We start from the raw sequence: 17,593 nt of genomic DNA, 5'->3' as shown, positions 1-17,593 counted from the left end.
TCCTGACATCTAATTTCAGAGGCCAGCTTAGGATCCTGAGCAGCTGGTCAGTATGGCATTTCATATTTGCAAAAATGTCAAAGTGACAAGTAACAATAATAATTACCAGCTTTCATCTACTGAGTCCCTATTTTTCTTTGGTCTGTGCTAAGCACTTTTAAAAATATCATCTTCTGGGCACAGTGCCCACCTGTAATCCCAGAAACTCAGGAGGCTGAGGTAGGAGGATTATGAGTTCAAAACCAGCCTCAGCAACTCAGCAAGGCTCTAAGCAACTCAGCAAGACCCTGTCGCTCATAAAATATAAAAAAGTTGGCACGGTGGTTAAGTAGTGCCCTGGTACTATTACTACTACTACTACTAATAATAAAATAAAATATTATCTTGTTAAATATCCACAACAATTTATCAGGAGGCCTTATTGTTGTCTCTATTTTATAAGTGGGGAAGCTAAGGAAAAATATTACATTACTGCCAATGTCAGATAAGACAGATTTCATTCAAGTCAGGTTTAGAACTGATGCTCTTAATTACCACCAGTTGGTCTTCTAAGTCATGGCAGTTTAGATTCAAACACATCTATCTTCTGGACAAATCCATCATGCTTCTTAGTAGCAGATGCATTTCCATGCAAACAGCTCCCTAGGCCAGGCATGTGTGACAGTCACGTAGCTGCAGGAAATTGAAGCACACATTGAGCTGAAGTTAAGCCAGGTAGCATGTTTGCTGAGCGCTCTGCGGGTGCTTTTTTCCAGAGGCAAGGTGAGTGAACATCAGATGACGGATGTAATCTTTACGGTCAATAGCCCTGTCAGGCTGATGACTATGCATCTATGATATTTTCTGGTATACTAAGCCAGAAGGGGAAATAAAGGATTGTGCTCCTGGATAGACACATGATGGCAATTATTGGTAAAGTGTTGGGACATTTCCTACATTGTCCCATTGGAAAGTCTAATTCCCATCCTCAATAAGGTAACATGTCAAGAAATAAGACTGTACCCCTGGTAGCACTCTTGAAATGTCAGGCTGGAGGAGAAGGCATAAAAATAAATATAAACACAATTTCAGCAGGCCTATCATGGTTTATAAATGTAGAATCCTAACAGTTTTCCAATTCCCAGTTCTGGGCTCCAAAGAGAGCCCTGAAGAGTCATTATTATACATAAAAGATGACCTGAAGATGAATGCACATTCTTTCATTCATTCCTTTGGCAAATATCTGTAAGGAACTTCCACAAGCCAAGCATTTGGTTGGGTTCAAAAGGTATGAAGATGAACAAGACAGTTAATTCCTTTTCCTCTAGGAGGTCAGAGCAGAGGGAGGGAGAGGTATGTGCCACCCATGGTGGGAACACAGGGAAGAAATAAATAACCTGAAAGGTAGGGTAGGAAAAGAATCCTAAACAGGTAACATTGGGCTGGAGCTCAGAGGACCAGAGAGTCTACTAGCTGAAAACAGTAAAGGGCATTCCATACAGAAGGAATAGCAATATGAAAATGCTAATCAGCTTGAAGGGGCAGGACATGTTCAGAAATATGAAATGTTTAGAATGATCATAAGGGAGTAAATGAGAGACATAATGGAGAATGAGAGTCTGGAGAAGGGTAGTAGGAATAGTAGGCATGGAAAGAGGAAATTTTAACATCTGCTGTCAGTTTTGAGAGTTAACAGGAAGAAGGGCCGCAAAGCAATCTGGCTATTTGATATCACGCAGAGAAAGTGGCAACCTAGTGGAAACAGTGCAATGTTATAAACTTCTAGGTGCACTTCTGGTGTATAAATGATGGTTTGAGGTTGAATGGTTCTCAGATAAACAGAGTTCAGTTCATGTTTAGGGGGCAGTATGGCAAGATTATGGGTGCAGTTTTAAGGAAGGAGGTAAGAAGGGGCAGGTAAATGAGTTGGCCTCTGATGGGACTGCAGTTTGGCCATAAAGCTGAGAGCTTTGCAAAATGATAGGAAGGAATGCTTCTGGGAGAGCAGTTTGGCTGAAATGAAGCTTGAGGCAGGACATCAATGTTATCAAGGGGCTTTAAAAAAAAAACTGCCAGATATTTGCATTTGGCTAGAGATGTTTGGAAGCTTGAGTGCTTGAGGTGATAAGGGGAATACACATATTCACTGCAGCAGATTTAAGGTATTTAGAAAATAAGATAACTGCCTCCTTTCTAGTTGCCAGGCATCTAATCAGTCATTTTTAATCACTTTATCTATTGTCTCATTTCATTCGAAAAGAAATTTGCAAGGGAAATATTTTAATACTCACATTTTACACAGGCAGAAACCATGCTGAGAGGTTAGGTAGCTTCCCCAAGTCTTAGAGCTGGTAAATTGCAGAATTCAGTTTTTTTTTTTTTTTTAAAGAGAGAGTGAGAGAGGAGAGAGAGAGAATTTTTAATATTTATTTTTTTTTAGTTCTCGGCGGACACAACATCTTTGTTGGTATGTGGTGCTGAGGATCGAACCCGGGTCGCACGCATGGCAGGCGAGCGCGCTACCGCTTGAGCCACATCCCCAGCCCCAAGAATTCAGTTTTAAACACCAATTTTGTCTTGTCTATAAGTTTGCATTCTCCTATCCTCCCAATTTTTATTTTAAAACATTTTAAACCCACAAAATGTTGAAAAAGCTCAACTCTTCACATCTCTTTACCAGGAATAACCAGCTGATTAATAGGCTGTGCTTGATGCTACAACATCCACATCATCTCCTGCAGGGTTCTGGTTGGGTTGTGACTGGTACACACAACAAAATTCCAAGGGCTGATAGAAGAAAGTCATGGGGGTAAAAAAAGAAATTTATTAGAAATCCCTCTTCAGATGGCTGAAGAAAGCATGAAAATGTAAGGACATCTGGAAGGCAGAAAAAGAATAGGAACACTATGGGCGGTTCAACTTCTGTCCACAGACCAGGCCTGGGAGTCATTGGCAATGGAAATGGAAGGTTAGCTCTAGAATCCAAGCACTGAGAGGAAAAGAGTGACATATTTAAAATGAGCTTCAAAAAAATTTGGTGTGTTGAGGGGGGGAGGTAGGAGTACTGGGGATTGAACCCAGAAGCACTTTACCACTGGGTTACATCTCCAGCCCTTCTCATTTTTTATTTTGAGACAGGGTCTCACTAAGTTTACTTAGGGCTTCACTAAGTTATTGAGGTTGGCCTTTAATTTGTGATCCTACTGACTCAGCCTCTGGAATCACTGGGATTACAGGAAAACTCCACCAGGCCTTGTGGGCTTCAGAATTTTGTATCTACTAGGTCAACCCAGGAGTGCTTAATCATTGAGCAACATCTCCAGCCCTTTTTATTTTTTATTTTAATACAGGGTTTCCCTAAGTTGCTCAAGGCCTTGCTAGGTTCCTTAGGATCTTGCTAAGTTGCTGAGGGCATTGTTAAATTTCGAAGGCTGGCCTTGAATTTGCCATCCTCCTACTTCAGACTCCAGAGTCTTTGGGATTACAGGCATGAGACACCACATATGGCTAGATGTTTTTTTTTTTTTTTTAACAAACACTTTATGAATTCTTTCCTGGTATGAACCCCTAAAATAAGACTTCAGCCCAAATGGTGGATGTTACATCCTTCTCTCTCATCTTCTACACACACACACCATGCCCAAGGAGAAACTGGTGTTTGCCTAAAAGAGTTAAGGGCTTGGCAGACTAAAAGACTCAGGTTCAAATCCTCAGCACGGGGGTGGGAGCGGAGAAGAAACAAACAAACAAAAAGCCGTGACATGAAATACATCAGTCACAACCCCTCCTAAGTCCTTAACAGGGCAAGGAAGACCAAAAGACAGGCTGAGGGTAGAGTTTGGTCTTGTTCTGCTTTTAGCTCCAGAACTTCGCACTGAACTATACGACTTAATTTATCGATTCCCTTTGGCTCCACCCCAAAGATTTCGGGTAATAGCACATCTCACGAGGGTGGTGGTAGGGGGATGTTGAAGTTAATTAACTATTTCTCAATGGTGAGGGGTTAGATCACACAGATACCACACAGACTACAATGAAGCGCCCAGGATCTCAAGAGTCTTGTGTGTTTGTCGCACCATCCCATGGGGTGTCTCTGTAGGCTCTATTCACAGTTAGGAAATCCACGGTCGAGGAAAACGTCTCTGCTCGAAGCCTCCTCCCCTCCTACCAGCCGGAGCTCACCCAAAGCCCACAAGGCTCGGGGGCGGTGCCTGTGGCGCGGAGGAGGCTGGGAATTGTAGTTCCCTTCCGGCCTCCGAGGGCAGGGACCGGCGGCCGGGCTTCCAGGCCGTGACAGAGGGGGACGCGCGCCCGGACTCACTCAGACGTTTCCGGTCTGAAGGAGGAGGAGCGCCGGGGACGAAGCGCGCGAGGCCGTCTGGGAAAAGGGGCGGTGTAAGACGGTGCGCGCGCAGCGGGCCGGCAGTGGCGGTGGAGATGGAGGAAGGTGGTAGAGACAAGGCGCCGGTGCAACCCCAGCAGCCCCCTGCGACGGCCCCCGGCGGCGCGGACGAAAAGTCCAGCGGCAAAGAGCGGCGGGATGCCGGGGACAAAGACAAAGAGCAAGAGCTGGTGAGGCGCGGCACCGGGAGCCAACAGAGGAGGCCGTGGGCTGAGTCACGGCGCCCCCGCAGGCCACGGGCCCGACTTCCAACGGCCCCACCATTGCCCAGGAGAGGGCGGATGGGGCGACCCCCCGGGTTCCCAGCACCTTGCCTCTCTGTCCCCCATTCTCCATCCCGCGCTGTCACTTACGCCGACCCCACCAATCCTCACCAACGTTTCATGAGGTGGGCTCGGACGGGTCATTGTCATTCGCTTTTCCTAGAACGGCATTCAAGCAGAACCTGGCTCAGAAACTGCCTTCCCAACAGGGCTCCCCATTCTCATTCCCCTTCCTTGCCCATCTGGCCCCTCCTAAGGAGGCAGGCGCACTCTGCACCTGTCCCAAGGTGGATGGGAGGAGGATGTGATTGAGATTCCTTCTCTTGATGAGCTTCTTCCTTCAACTCTCCAGTCTGAGGAGGACAAACAACTTCAGGATGAGCTGGAGATGCTCGTGGAACGACTGGGGGTGAGTCATGATGTTAACGTGAGCGGGTAAATACCTGCATTTTCCCCAACTTGTTTGTTTTATTCCACTTTGAGGCAACAACTCCTGTGTGAAATGAACTGTATTTTAGGGTCAGTGTAATGATAATGATGTGAAGGAGGAGAATTACAAAGAATATTTTAACTGGGTCATTTTGGTTTTGTGCCTGGTGGGGTGTTGGGGAATCACAGATAAATAAAACATAGTTACTCCTTGGGGGAAATATTGGTGAAATGTCTCTTTGTTGGCTTGGAGGAGTCGCGACTCCTTTTGTCTCAGTCCTTACATCTCCGTGATCAGGAGAAGGACACATCCCTGTATCGGCCAGCCCTGGAGGAACTGAGAAGGCAGATTCGTTCTTCTACAACTTCCATGACTTCAGTGCCCAAGCCTCTTAAATTTCTGCGACCACACTATGGCAAACTGAAGGAAATCTATGAGAATATGGCCCCTGGGGAGAATAAGGTAAAACTATTTCAGAAGCTGGTGGAAGGCTAGTTCATTGGAAACCTGGCAGACATAAGACCTAATTGAGTTGAAGTCCATTGCAGTGAAAATACCTTGCAAAAGAACTAAAAGGAGGATCAACTCCTCAGAAATTGTATCTGTCATTTATATTGGACCTTGGGATTTTTTTAGCATAATCTATTTCTAATTTACATTTAACTGGTTTTTTTTTTTTTTTTTTGTCCCATGTGCATGCATTTTTCTCTAAAATATACCCCCAGTTCTGTCTCTTGGTATACCCTAACTAGAAATCTTCATTTCTCACCTTCTTCAGTCAGCATCCTGACTGACCTTTTTGCTTTTGCCTGTGACCACTTAAGTAATATTTCATATAGTAGCTATAGTGATTTTGTTTTTCTAGATTGTGAGTTTTTGCATAAAACCTTTTTTTTTTTAAGAGAGAGTGAGAGAGGAGAGAGAGAGAGAGAATTTTTAATATTTATTTTTTAGTTCTCGGCAGACACAACATCTTTGTTGGTATGTGGTGCTGAGGATCGAACCTGGGCCACACGCATGCCAGGCAAGCGCGGTACCGCTGAGCCACATCTCCAGCCCCTGCATAAAACCTTTTAATAGCTTATTCCTACAATTAAAGTAAAATTTAAACTGAGTGTGGTAGCATGCCTATAGTCCCAGTTTCTTAGGAGGCTGAGGCAGGAGAATCTGTTGAGTCTAAGAATTCAGGGCCAACCTGGGCAACATAACAAGATGCCTAACTCTGCCTTCCCTGCCTCTTTGCAGTGCAGTAGGAACACTCTCTCTGAGCTACATCCCGGCCCCTTTTTATTTTTTATTTTGAGACAGGGTCTCACTAAGTTGCTGAGGCTGACCTCAAACCTGAAATCCAGATTACAGATGTGCACCACCATGCCCAGATAAATCCCATATCTTTAAATATATAATAAACAAATAAAATTTAGAGTTTTTTTCTTTGCTTTTTCTCTCTCGCTTATTACCCTTCAGCTCTGTTGGTTTAAGAGGGAGATAGCAATACCAGCCTTAGGTTATGAGGGTTAGCTTAGATAAGGTGGAAATTTTTAGTACAGAAACTAGGATGTAGTTAATGGTTAATTTTGAGGACAGTAGCAGTAATCTTGATTCCATAATATTACACTGCCCTTACCTTTGACTATTGAATTTGACTTCAAATTTCTGGTTTCTTTATAGCGTTTTGCTGCTGACATCATCTCTGTTTTGGCCATGACCATGAGTGGGGAGCGTGAATGCCTCAAGTATCGGCTGGTGGGCTCCCAGGAGGAACTGGCATCATGGGGTCATGAGTATGTCAGGTAAGACCCTGGAACTGGGGAAATAGCTCAGTTGGTAGAGTGCTTGCCTTGCATGTATGAGGCCCTAGGTTCAATTCTCAGCACCGCAAAACAACAACAACAAGACCTCTTGGGAATCTGAATGGGACTCAGGCATAATTCTAAGTTCTGTCTTAAGATATGAATTTAGACTGTGTGCACATTGAATTTCCTGGGCACTAAATTCCTTGACCCACAGGGAACTGTTTTCCTTAAAACTATGCTCCCTCAATGTTCTATGCCTATACATAGGCATTTGGCAGGAGAAGTGGCTAAGGAGTGGCAGGAGCTGGATGATGCAGAGAAAGTACAGCGGGAACCACTGCTTACCCTGGTGAAGGAGATTGTTCCGTACAACATGGCCCACAATGCAGAGCATGAGGCCTGTGACCTGCTCATGGAAATTGAGCAGGTGGATATGCTGGAGAAGGACATCGATGAGAATGCATATGCAAAGGTCTGCCTCTATCTCACCAGGTAAGAGAGCATGGTAGAGATGGGTGGCAAGTGTGCCCTTCCTAGCATTTCTTTCTTGGTTGTGCCCGTTTTTTTTCCTAAGCCATATACCTCAAGGGTCGCATTAAGCTGTAGTTAGTTTGTTAATGTTCATGAATTTCTTGAGAACACAGATTTGGTGTCTCTTCAGTAGTCTCCAGCATCTAGCATAGTGCTTGGTGTATAGTAGGCATTTGGTCTTTATTTTGGGGTAAGTGAAATAAATGGGATAAATGAATGTCTGAGACTTTCTGAATTTTATTATTTTTAAACTTTGTAGTTGCGTGAATTATGTGCCAGAGCCTGAGAACTCTGCCCTACTGCGTTGTGCCTTGGGTGTGTTCCGAAAGTTTAGCCGTTTCCCTGAAGCCCTCAGATTGGCACTGATGCTCAATGACATGGAGCTGGTAGAAGACATCTTTACCTCCTGCAAGGATGTGTATGTAGAAAAGAAATTGGCACAGGAAGACATAAGCTTATGCAAGGGACATTCGCACAAGGAGCTTGGACTTATAGTTCTGGTTAGGGATAAGGGGCTTTCCTGTACCCTTAAGGAATGATAGTGAGCAGTAATGATGGCTGTCTACCACAGGGTGGTACAGAAGCAAATGGCATTCATGTTAGGACGACATGGGGTATTCCTGGAACTGAGTGAAGATGTAGAGGAGTATGAAGACCTGACAGAGATCATGTCCAATGTACAGCTCAACAGCAACTTCTTGGCCTTAGCTCGGGAGGTGAGACTCTTTGCCCTTTCTCATTCAGGTTTTTTGGTTGTAATTCTGTCTCTGCCATTTGATCTCCCTGACTATCCCTCTGACTTGGCTTTCTCTGGTTTGAGTTGCCATTCAGTGGGATAACAAAGAGGACAACTGGGGGAAGCAGTTGTGACTCTTTAGCTTCTTTATCTTCAGCTGGACATCATGGAGCCCAAGGTGCCTGATGACATCTATAAAACCCACCTAGAGAATAACAGTGAGTAGCTCTCTCTGTGTGGGGATTAGAAGATTGTTAATGGTTCCCCTAGTATTGGGAGTGATGGCTTGGCCAATCTGCTTATCAAGGGCTTGGACTTCCATGAATCTTTTTTCTAGGTTGCTGTCTAGGGCATAGTTAGAAGATCCTAAGGGGCCAGCTTAGAACTAAAGACAGGTTGCTATGCTATGTTCTTTTTCTTTTTCCCCCTACTCTAAACCTTTCCTTTCTTTCCTGTGCAGGGTTTGGGGGCAGTGGCTCTCAGGTGGACTCTGCCCGCATGAACCTGGCCTCTTCTTTTGTAAATGGCTTTGTGAATGCAGCTTTTGGCCAGGACAAACTGCTGACTGATGATGGCAATAAATGGCTTTACAAGAACAAAGACCATGGTATAATACTGTTACTACTTTTATATGTGTGTTGTTTTGGTCACTCTTTTTGTCCTACTAGAGTCATGTTACTTGATAAGGGATTCACAGTATAGTTCCTTGGGGAGCCCTTTATAATAGTTTCCTAAGGGCAGGATCCTTTTAAGGCTGCTTGATTTTTCCTTGGTTCAGGAATGTTGAGTGCAGCTGCATCCCTTGGTATGATTCTGCTGTGGGATGTGGATGGTGGCCTCACCCAGATTGACAAGTACCTGTACTCATCTGAGGATTACATTAAGGTTGGTCTGGGCATAGCCTGCTCACTGGGGACTTCTCCTTATTATGTTCTAGTGTCTTCCAGTTTTTTATTTCCAGTTACATCAGGTGCTACACTGAGGCCTACGTTGCGTGTTTTTTGGTGAAGAAGATAGAGTAGCTTGAGTAAAGAATCTGTTTGTGCTTTGCAGTCAGGAGCTCTCCTGGCCTGTGGAATTGTGAACTCAGGGGTCCGGAATGAGTGTGACCCTGCCCTGGCATTGCTTTCAGACTATGTTCTCCACAACAGCAACACCATGAGACTTGGTTCCATCTTTGGGTGAGAATTTTCACTTCTGGTAGTGTTCAACTGGGGACAGGAACTGGGCCCATTTCACCTTTGTATTGCCAAGGATTGCCATCATGTCACTGAATATTTGGCTCTTGGTGGTTTTGTTTTGTTTTTGTTGGGGGAGGTGCTGGTGGTGGTTCTGGGGATGGGGATCTAACCCAGGGCCTCACACTAAGTCGGCACTCTTCCACTGAGCTACATCCCTAGCCCAGTGTGGATGTTTGTTGACATGGTGAACGAATGACCAGTCCTCTCTGGTTCTTTATTGTCTTGTTGTTGGGGACTGCCTCTCCCTGGCTTTGCAGGCTAGGCTTGGCCTATGCTGGCTCAAATCGTGAAGATGTTCTAACATTGCTGCTTCCTGTGATGGGAGATTCCAAGTCCAGCATGGAGGTGAGTAGAGGCTGTTGGTCTTTTATAGTAGCTAGGAAAGATACTCTGATTACTGTCTATGATAACTACTGAAAAAGAGGTATTTGTGTGTGTGTTCATATATGAGCTTGTACATGTTGTGGGGGTGGTCAACCTCAGTGAAATCCCTTAGAACTGGGATTTCAAGCCCAGATGAAGCTAAAGAGTTAACATTTTGGTATTGAGTTCTAGCCCTTGGGGATCCTTAAGGCCGGAGGATGGAGTAGCTTAATGCAGTTTAGGGTGATGATTGTATCAGTCAGCTTTCTGTTATAACAAGATATCTGAGATAGTCAATTTATAAATGGAAAAACTTGGCTCATAGTTTTGGAGTTGCAGTCCGTGATTGAGCAGACCCATTGCTTTTGGTGAAGTAGCATATCATGGTTGGAGCATGTAGCTGAGCAGAACTGTTCACCTCACCACAAGTCATGGGGCACAGACAGAGGGAAAGAAGAGCCCAGGGTCCCACAGTCCCTTTCGCAGCACTCTTCAGTGACCTAAAGACCTCCCTTTAGATCCTGCCTATTAGTTTCTACCACTTGCTAATAGCGTCACCTTGGGGACCAAGCCTTTAATACTGGGCCTTTGAGGGACCTTCCAGATCTTAACTGCAGCAGTGATTCTCTTCAGTGTTTTAGTCATTGGCCAACCTTAAATTTTCTTTTTTTTTTTAATATTTATTATTTTTTAGTTCTCGGCGGACACAACATCTTTGTTGGTATGTGGTGCTGAGGATCGAACCCGGGCCGCACGCATGCCAGGCGAGCGCGCTACCGCTTGAGCCACATCCCCAGCCCCTTAAATTTTCTTATCAGTACAGTTGTTTTAGTGATGTGTAAATACAGTATGGTGGCTAAAAGTAGAGGTTTTAGAGTTAAAAAGACATGAGTTCAAATTGTGCCATCTCTGCTTAGAAGCAGTATGATCGTGGACTCATAAGTCAATCTCTTTAGACCTCATTTTTTTCATCAGTGAAAGAGGGAATAACGACCTGTTTATGGAGTCATTGTGAGGATTAAATGTTAAAAAAAAACAAAACAAAACAAAAAAACTGCAAAGCAGTTGGTACAGCGGCAAGCATGTAGTAAGTACTCAGTGAAGAGTCGCAGCTCTTGTTTTTTTGACCTATCAGACACCAGTTATTATTTGGTCTGGTTAGGGAGGATGTCTTACAATGGACTGTGGGAGTCAGATATCTTGAATCAAGACAGATAAGTATTTTAAAACCTTACTATGTGTAATATTGGCTTTCTTAATTCTAGGTGGCAGGAGTGACAGCTTTAGCTTGTGGAATGATAGCAGTGGGATCCTGCAATGGAGATGTCACTTCCACTATTCTTCAGACCATCATGGAGAAGTCGGAAACTGAGCTCAAGGATACTTATGCCCGTTGGCTTCCTCTTGGCCTGGGCCTCAATCACCTGGGTGAGGGGACATCTGTTTGGTCAGAGGGCTGACTGTAAATATATCAGACTAAGCTGGAGTGAAGCAAGTGTTCTCTGACCCCTTGCTTTTGTCCTGTAGGGAAGGGTGAGGCCATTGAGGCGATCCTTGCTGCTTTGGAGGTTGTGTCAGAACCATTCCGCAGTTTTGCCAACACACTGGTAGATGTATGTGCCTATGCAGGTCAGTGTCTTTGATACCCTGTCTTATGGTCCCTCCCCCATGTTGTTTCTCCTTTGTTGTTCATTCTGATATGCTTTAGTTTTGTTAGGCTTCTCCCATTTACAAAGTAAGTTTTTCCTTGATGCCTTCTCATTTCTCTCTTCTCACCCTACCATAGGCTCTGGGAATGTGCTGAAGGTGCAGCAGCTGCTTCACATTTGTAGTGAACACTTTGACTCCAAGGAAAAAGAGGAAGACAAAGACAAAAAGGAAAAGAAAGACAAGGACAAGAAGGAAGCCCCTGCTGACATGGGAGCACATCAGGTTAGGAGGGCAGCTGGGCACTCTCAGAGGGAGTCTTTGAGAAAAGATGAGCATGTAGGAGAACAGCTTTGGCTTTGTTTTAGAGTGTGTTTGGGTATTACCATGTTTTGAAATAGCAAGAGATTGGGTTCTGTCCATGAGGGGCAAGGGTGTTTTGACTTTTCTTCTCAGATGGGTCTTGAGTCAAGGAAGTCAAGGATTATTATTATTTTTTTCTTTCTTTCCTGGAGCTTAGTGGATTCTGCTGTCTCTTCAATTACAGGGAGTAGCTGTTCTGGGTATTGCCCTTATTGCTATGGGAGAGGAGATTGGTGCAGAGATGGCACTACGAACCTTTGGCCATTTGGTGAGTAAAGACAGAAGTTTTGTTTTTTTTTTTTTTTGGTGGTGCTGGGATTGAACCCCCCGGGTCTTGTGCAAGCAGGGCAGTTGCTCTACTACTCAGCTATACCTCCACCCCTAGAATATTACTAATTATGATGACTAGAGGAGACTCTTGAGGGATTTTCTAGGTAGAGAAGTGATCTTTTTGTGGTGCCCTTTCTACAGAAGTGAAGTCTTCTTTTTACCCATCAGCCCATTCCTATAATTGAATTTCCCTCATTTCTGTCATTGTTTTCTTTAACACCAGCTGAGATATGGGGAGCCTACACTCCGGCGAGCTGTACCTTTAGCACTGGCCCTAATCTCTGTTTCAAATCCACGACTCAACATTCTGGATACTCTAAGCAAATTCTCTCATGATGCTGATCCAGAAGTTTCCTACAATTCCATCTTTGCCATGGGCATGGTGGGCAGTGGTGAGTACAAGGCAGAAAATGATGGTAAGCAGATTGGGAGAAGATTCGATATTCTTTAGCCTCTATCGTTAACATTTCCAGGTACCAATAATGCCCGGCTGGCTGCGATGCTACGCCAGTTAGCCCAATATCATGCTAAGGACCCCAACAATCTCTTCATGGTGCGCTTGGCACAGGTAAAAAACAAACAAAAAAAATAGAACTGTTCTCCTTGAAGAGTGCCAAGGGAAGTATCTGTGGTGGAGTTTGGACTGGGAGGGAAGATGTGAGCAACTTGACCAGGTTAGGTGATGTCTCCTCTACTGTTCTTTTTTTTTTTGTAGGGCCTGACACATTTAGGGAAGGGCACGCTTACCCTTTGCCCTTATCACAGTGACCGGCAGCTTATGAGTCAAGTGGCAGTGGCTGGTCTGCTCACTGTGCTTGTCTCTTTCCTGGACGTTCGCAACAGTGAGTTCCTGTCAGAAATATCGTATTGTGGCATGTGACACTCTGTTTCTACCTCTTCCAGGGCCACCTTGGCAATTTAGGATCAAGACCCTAAGTTAACTCTGTAGTATTCTAGGTTCTTTGGGCCTGTAATGGCTCTCATAAAACCTTTTCTCTCCCATACTTTTGATCTGGCCTAAAAAGGTTTAAGGATGATTAGCCCAGTGTCTGTTGCTAAATGACTAGGAAAAGTGATTCTCAAGTCTGAGGCTGTGGATAAAGGGAGGAAGGGCATCTTGGGTTAGTAGTAAGGTATATGAGGACAGTGTGGATTCAGCTGAAGATGGCTTAAAGGGTCAAGGCTGGAGTGGGATACCAAGGTTCAGGTCAAGTTTACTTTGTTGTCTATAACAGTTTTTCCTGTGTGCTTCCCTCAGTCATTCTAGGTAAATCGCACTATGTATTGTATGGGCTGGTGGCTGCTATGCAGCCCCGAATGCTGGTTACCTTCGATGAGGAGCTGCGGCCATTGCCGGTGTCTGTTCGTGTGGGCCAGGTGAGGGGTTGAGGGGAGGGCTCAGTCTGAACTCTAGGACTTGGAGAATACACATATAATCTTGCTTCTCTGAAACTGGTGTGGGGATTGGGGTGTTGCTTCTCTCCCACTGGCAATCCCTTCATTTTAGTTTTCTCATCCCACAGGCAGTGGATGTGGTGGGCCAGGCTGGCAAGCCTAAGACCATCACAGGGTTCCAGACACACACAACCCCAGTGTTGTTGGCACATGGGGAACGGGCAGAATTGGCCACTGAGGAGTTTCTTCCTGTTACCCCCATTCTGGAAGGTTTTGTTATCCTTCGGAAGAACCCCAACTATGACCTCTAAGTGGCCACCAGAGGGATTGTTACCTCCTATTCTTTTGTTATTGAGTGAGATAATTTGTTCAATAAAGACCTTTATCCCCAAGGTCTCTCTCTGTCTATTTTCTAGGGTATCATGGTCCAGGGTTAGACTAGAGTGTGAAATTGATATCAGAGAGCATTGTTTGGAGCAACCCTGAGCCTAGAGTAGTAGGGAGGCTGTCCTGAATCAAAGGAACTAAGCTCCTCTTTTTCCCCACACCTTCTTGATCATCTTCTGTTTTTATTTTCTTAGAACCCTTGAAAAGCTGATAAATATAATGAATCTTCTTTATAAGAATTACACATGTAAAAGTTTTTTACATTAACTTTTTTTTTTTTTTATATTGGAGATATAACCCTTGGTTATATCTGTATCCCCAGCCCTTACTGTTTTTTTATTTTGAGACCGAGTTTCATGGGGAAGTTGCTTTGGGCCCTGCTAAATTGCTGAGGTTGGCCTTGAACTTGTGATCCTTTTGTCTTGGCCTTCCAAGTTGCTGAGATTACAGGCGTGTGCCACTTACCTAACTTTACACAAAGTGGCTAACTTTACACAAACTTTTAAGAATTTCTAAGGAACTTGTTGATCCTGTGTTCCCCACCCTATCACACACCCAAGCCCATTATCTCATAACTTGGGCCTAAGGATGCCCAAGAATAAACAGTTCTTCTCTTTAATTACTTGTGCTGCTGAGAGGGACATCTTTATCTCTGTGACCTACCCTCTTTCACTCTCGATAGGATTTGATCATATTATTAACATCTACTTTTTGGCTGTCCTTGTATAAAGTAGATAAAAAGCCTGACCCTGACCTTCCTCTTAGTGTAGAAATGGGAAAGAGGAGTGGCCTCCTTTCTGGAACATAATCATCATTGATCTGCCATGCTGCTTTCTAGTGGGGCTGGTACAATATTGCTATACCCCTGCTTAGGGCTTGAACCTCTGGAGATGCAGGGTGTATGGAGAGGATCATGTCCTGTAAGATAATCATAGCTAACATTTTATCCAATACTGTAAATTTAATCTTCAAACAGTAGCTAGTACTAAATAGGTTTTTAAATAAATATTAAAAGAATAACTGTTCTTCATGCTTCTGAGACTTCATAACAATTTTTAGGTAGTTATATCTCCATGTTTTATTGAGAATGGAAGTTTGGAGAAGTTTAATAAGTCATATAAGTGATAGAGACCAGGACTGTTGAATCTTAAGTCCATTTGACTCTAAAGCCCATGCACTTTTTCACTATATTAATCTGTCTTTATTGGAGACTTGAGAGACTCATTTTAACTCAAGGCCTTACCCGGAGAAGCAGCAACAACTTTGATTGAATGTCTCCATGTCTTGCTTTTGCTTGGAAGCCTGTAAATGGTTGAAGTTCTGGGCACAGTGGTGCACGCCTGTAATCCCAGTGACTCGGGAGGCTGAGGCAGGAGGATTGTGAGTTTGAGGCCAGCCTCAGCAACTTAGTGAGACGCTATCTCAAAATTTAAACAACAACAACAACAAAAATCCCACCAGGATATAGCTCAATGGTAAAAGCACTGTTGGTTTCAATCCCCAGTTCTAAGAAGTAGTTGAAACATTGGGCATCATCAGGCCTGTTGTCCCTCTTTAATGTGACTTCTGTTTTGGCTCTTAAACTTTCACATTCAGTCATTTATTCAGTAACATATCTGTAGGGCTTTACTCTGCATTGGACATTAGATGTTTGTGGGAATGCAAAGCTAGTGGGGGAAAAAGCCTACCTTCAAAAAACTTATTATAATGGGGGAAAAAAACATGAAAACAATTGTGATGTCTTATGATCAATACTCTACTGAAATGTGAACAAGTTTCCCTGAGATCATTAAAATAGGGCCCAAGTGCCTGGTTTAGTCAGGGGAAAGTTATTTGAGAAAATAGATTTGGAGAAAGGTGAATTTGTAAGAGGAATAAAAAAGGTTAGATATGGCTTAGGGAGTAGAAATTGCAAGGAGGGAGGAAAAGCTATTTTCAGAAATCATGGATAATTTGGTTTGACTAAGTATATAGATAGGGTCTGGCGGGTGGGGGAAGTATGGAAGGAGATTCTTCTGAGACCTGGATCAAGCCAGGTTTGAAAGAGCTTTGTTAAAAGAATTCAAGAGTATCTTTTAATGGAGACCACTGAGTAACAGCAGGCAAATGACATTATCTATTCTGGGTGAAGAAGCTCACTCTGGAGCTGTGGAATGAATGCCTAAAATAGAGCAGGAAAAGTGGGAGATGGAAAAGGGGAGAAGAAAGCTTTTTTTTTAATATTTATTTTTTAGTTTTCGGTGGACACAACATCTTTATTTTATTTTATTTTATTTCTATGTGATGCTGAGGATCAAACCCAGCACCCCGCACATGCCAGGCAAGTGCACTGCCGCTTGAGCCACATCCCCAGCCCCAAGATTTTTTAGTTGTAGTTGGACATAATAACTATATATTTATGTGGTGCTCAGGATCGAACCCACTAACTCACACATGGTAGGCAAACACTCTACCACTGAGCCATAACCCCAGCCCTGAGAAGAAAGTTTAAAAAAAATAAAATCGATAGGATTTTATTTTGGTCCACAGGACCTGGGGTCTGATTAGATACGATACAATACATTGAATGGGAAGGAATGTAGTATTATTCATATAGGGCACTATTCATTGCAAGAAACAGCAAAAACATTGAAGCGGGGGAGGGGGATTTTCATGTAGGGACCCTTGAGAAATTCTTATCTGGCCATTTGCAATCTGAGATGCCTGTAGGGGTGATTAGGTAAAGTTGCCTTAGTACCTTGTTCTGACAAGTTCAAGAAAGTGGTTTCTGATTTAGCAATGGATTGAGGGACGTGTGGTGTCATGCCACACATGTCATTTATTGGGTACACAGTAATTGGTTTTTATTTAATAGTTTGCTTAGCAAAAAAAAGTAGGGAGAAAAAGTAGAGAAAAAAAGTGGGCATTAGTGTAAGGTCTAGGTGCCCTTAAATATACAGTGGAAAGAATAGTAGACTATTTTTTTGTAGATCACACAGCTCACTTATATTAAGTGACCATTAAGTTCACCATTGGTGCTGAAAACGGTGGGAAGGATACCCTTTGCTAACTACCTACCAAAGCGCTGTTTTAAGCACTTTCACATGAAATTACAACTCCTTTAATCCTCACAGTCCAAGAGTGGATGTTACCATTGTGAGAAAAAGCACAGTGGTTAAAAAGCTTAGGACATGAGCCAGATTAGTTTCAAATCTTTCCATTTTACAACAGATAGTAAGTAGGCAATAGGCATGCAGCTAGGTAATAAGTAATGGAGCTTGAATTAAAACCCAAGAAAGCTGACTCCCAGTACCGTTTTCCACTCTAGGACTGTCCCTTCTGATCTCCAATATTTGGCTGTCTGGCAAAGGTCTCGCAGTTGCTGCTTCTGTCCTTATTCTGAATTTTTCATGACTGACTTCTGCCCCTCCGTAGGAGTGGCTGATTTTTGTAAACAACGAGGCTACTCAAGTTACTTCTTTAGTTAGAATGTTTCAATTCTTTTAGGGTAACATTTAATTTCTTTTGTGAAGCCTTTCAATGATCTAATGTACACCATTTTAAAAGGCTGCATAATAAGTATTGTACCATAATTTGCTTGCCCAGCACCAAGTTTAATTTTAGTATTCTCAACTCCGGGTTGACACCTCGCCTAGCACTTAGTATGCACTGAATAAATGCTTGCGCAAAGTATGAATGAACTAAAGAACCGCCAAACAGCCAGAGAAAGGGGTCGGTCTGGGAGTTCCAG

The 17,593-nt window shown here is 43.6% G+C and overlaps 1 protein-coding gene across 1 annotated transcript; it reads left to right on the top strand.

Moving 5' to 3' along the window:
• Positions 1 to 4,363: 4,363 nt before the first annotated feature.
• Positions 4,364 to 13,868, top strand: Psmd2 (proteasome 26S subunit ubiquitin receptor, non-ATPase 2). The gene is made up of 21 exons (XM_026389353.2): positions 4,364 to 4,551; positions 4,997 to 5,053; positions 5,372 to 5,536; positions 6,746 to 6,867; positions 7,138 to 7,362; positions 7,661 to 7,819; positions 7,973 to 8,117; positions 8,295 to 8,355; positions 8,598 to 8,744; positions 8,916 to 9,022; positions 9,191 to 9,318; positions 9,636 to 9,723; positions 11,007 to 11,169; positions 11,269 to 11,370; positions 11,528 to 11,673; positions 11,936 to 12,019; positions 12,305 to 12,473; positions 12,555 to 12,649; positions 12,797 to 12,923; positions 13,340 to 13,458; positions 13,605 to 13,868. Exons 1-21 carry the CDS (start codon positions 4,417 to 4,419, stop codon positions 13,785 to 13,787), a joined length of 2,727 nt encoding a protein of 908 aa, XP_026245138.1. The 5' UTR covers positions 4,364 to 4,416; the 3' UTR covers positions 13,788 to 13,868.
• The last annotated feature ends 3,725 nt before the right edge of the window (positions 13,869 to 17,593 follow it).

Source organism: Urocitellus parryii, chromosome 2 (assembly GCF_045843805.1).
Source record: "Urocitellus parryii isolate mUroPar1 chromosome 2, mUroPar1.hap1, whole genome shotgun sequence".
Lineage (NCBI taxonomy): Eukaryota > Metazoa > Chordata > Mammalia > Rodentia > Sciuridae > Urocitellus > Urocitellus parryii.
This window is presented reverse-complemented; position numbering and strand designations above follow the sequence as displayed.

What these genes read in the sequence shown, in the direction of transcription:
- Psmd2 (XM_026389353.2), top strand. Translation starts at nt 4,417, where the DNA reads ATGGAGGAAGGTGGTAGAGACAAGGCGCCGGTGCAACCCCAGCAGCCC. An exon ending in CATCTGAGGATTACATTAAG is followed by an intron (nt 9,023 to 9,190) that starts GTTGGTCTGGGC and finishes TGTGCTTTGCAG; the next exon opens with TCAGGAGCTCTCCTGGCCTG. An exon ending in TACGAACCTTTGGCCATTTG is followed by an intron (nt 12,020 to 12,304) that starts GTGAGTAAAGAC and finishes CTTTAACACCAG; the next exon opens with CTGAGATATGGGGAGCCTAC.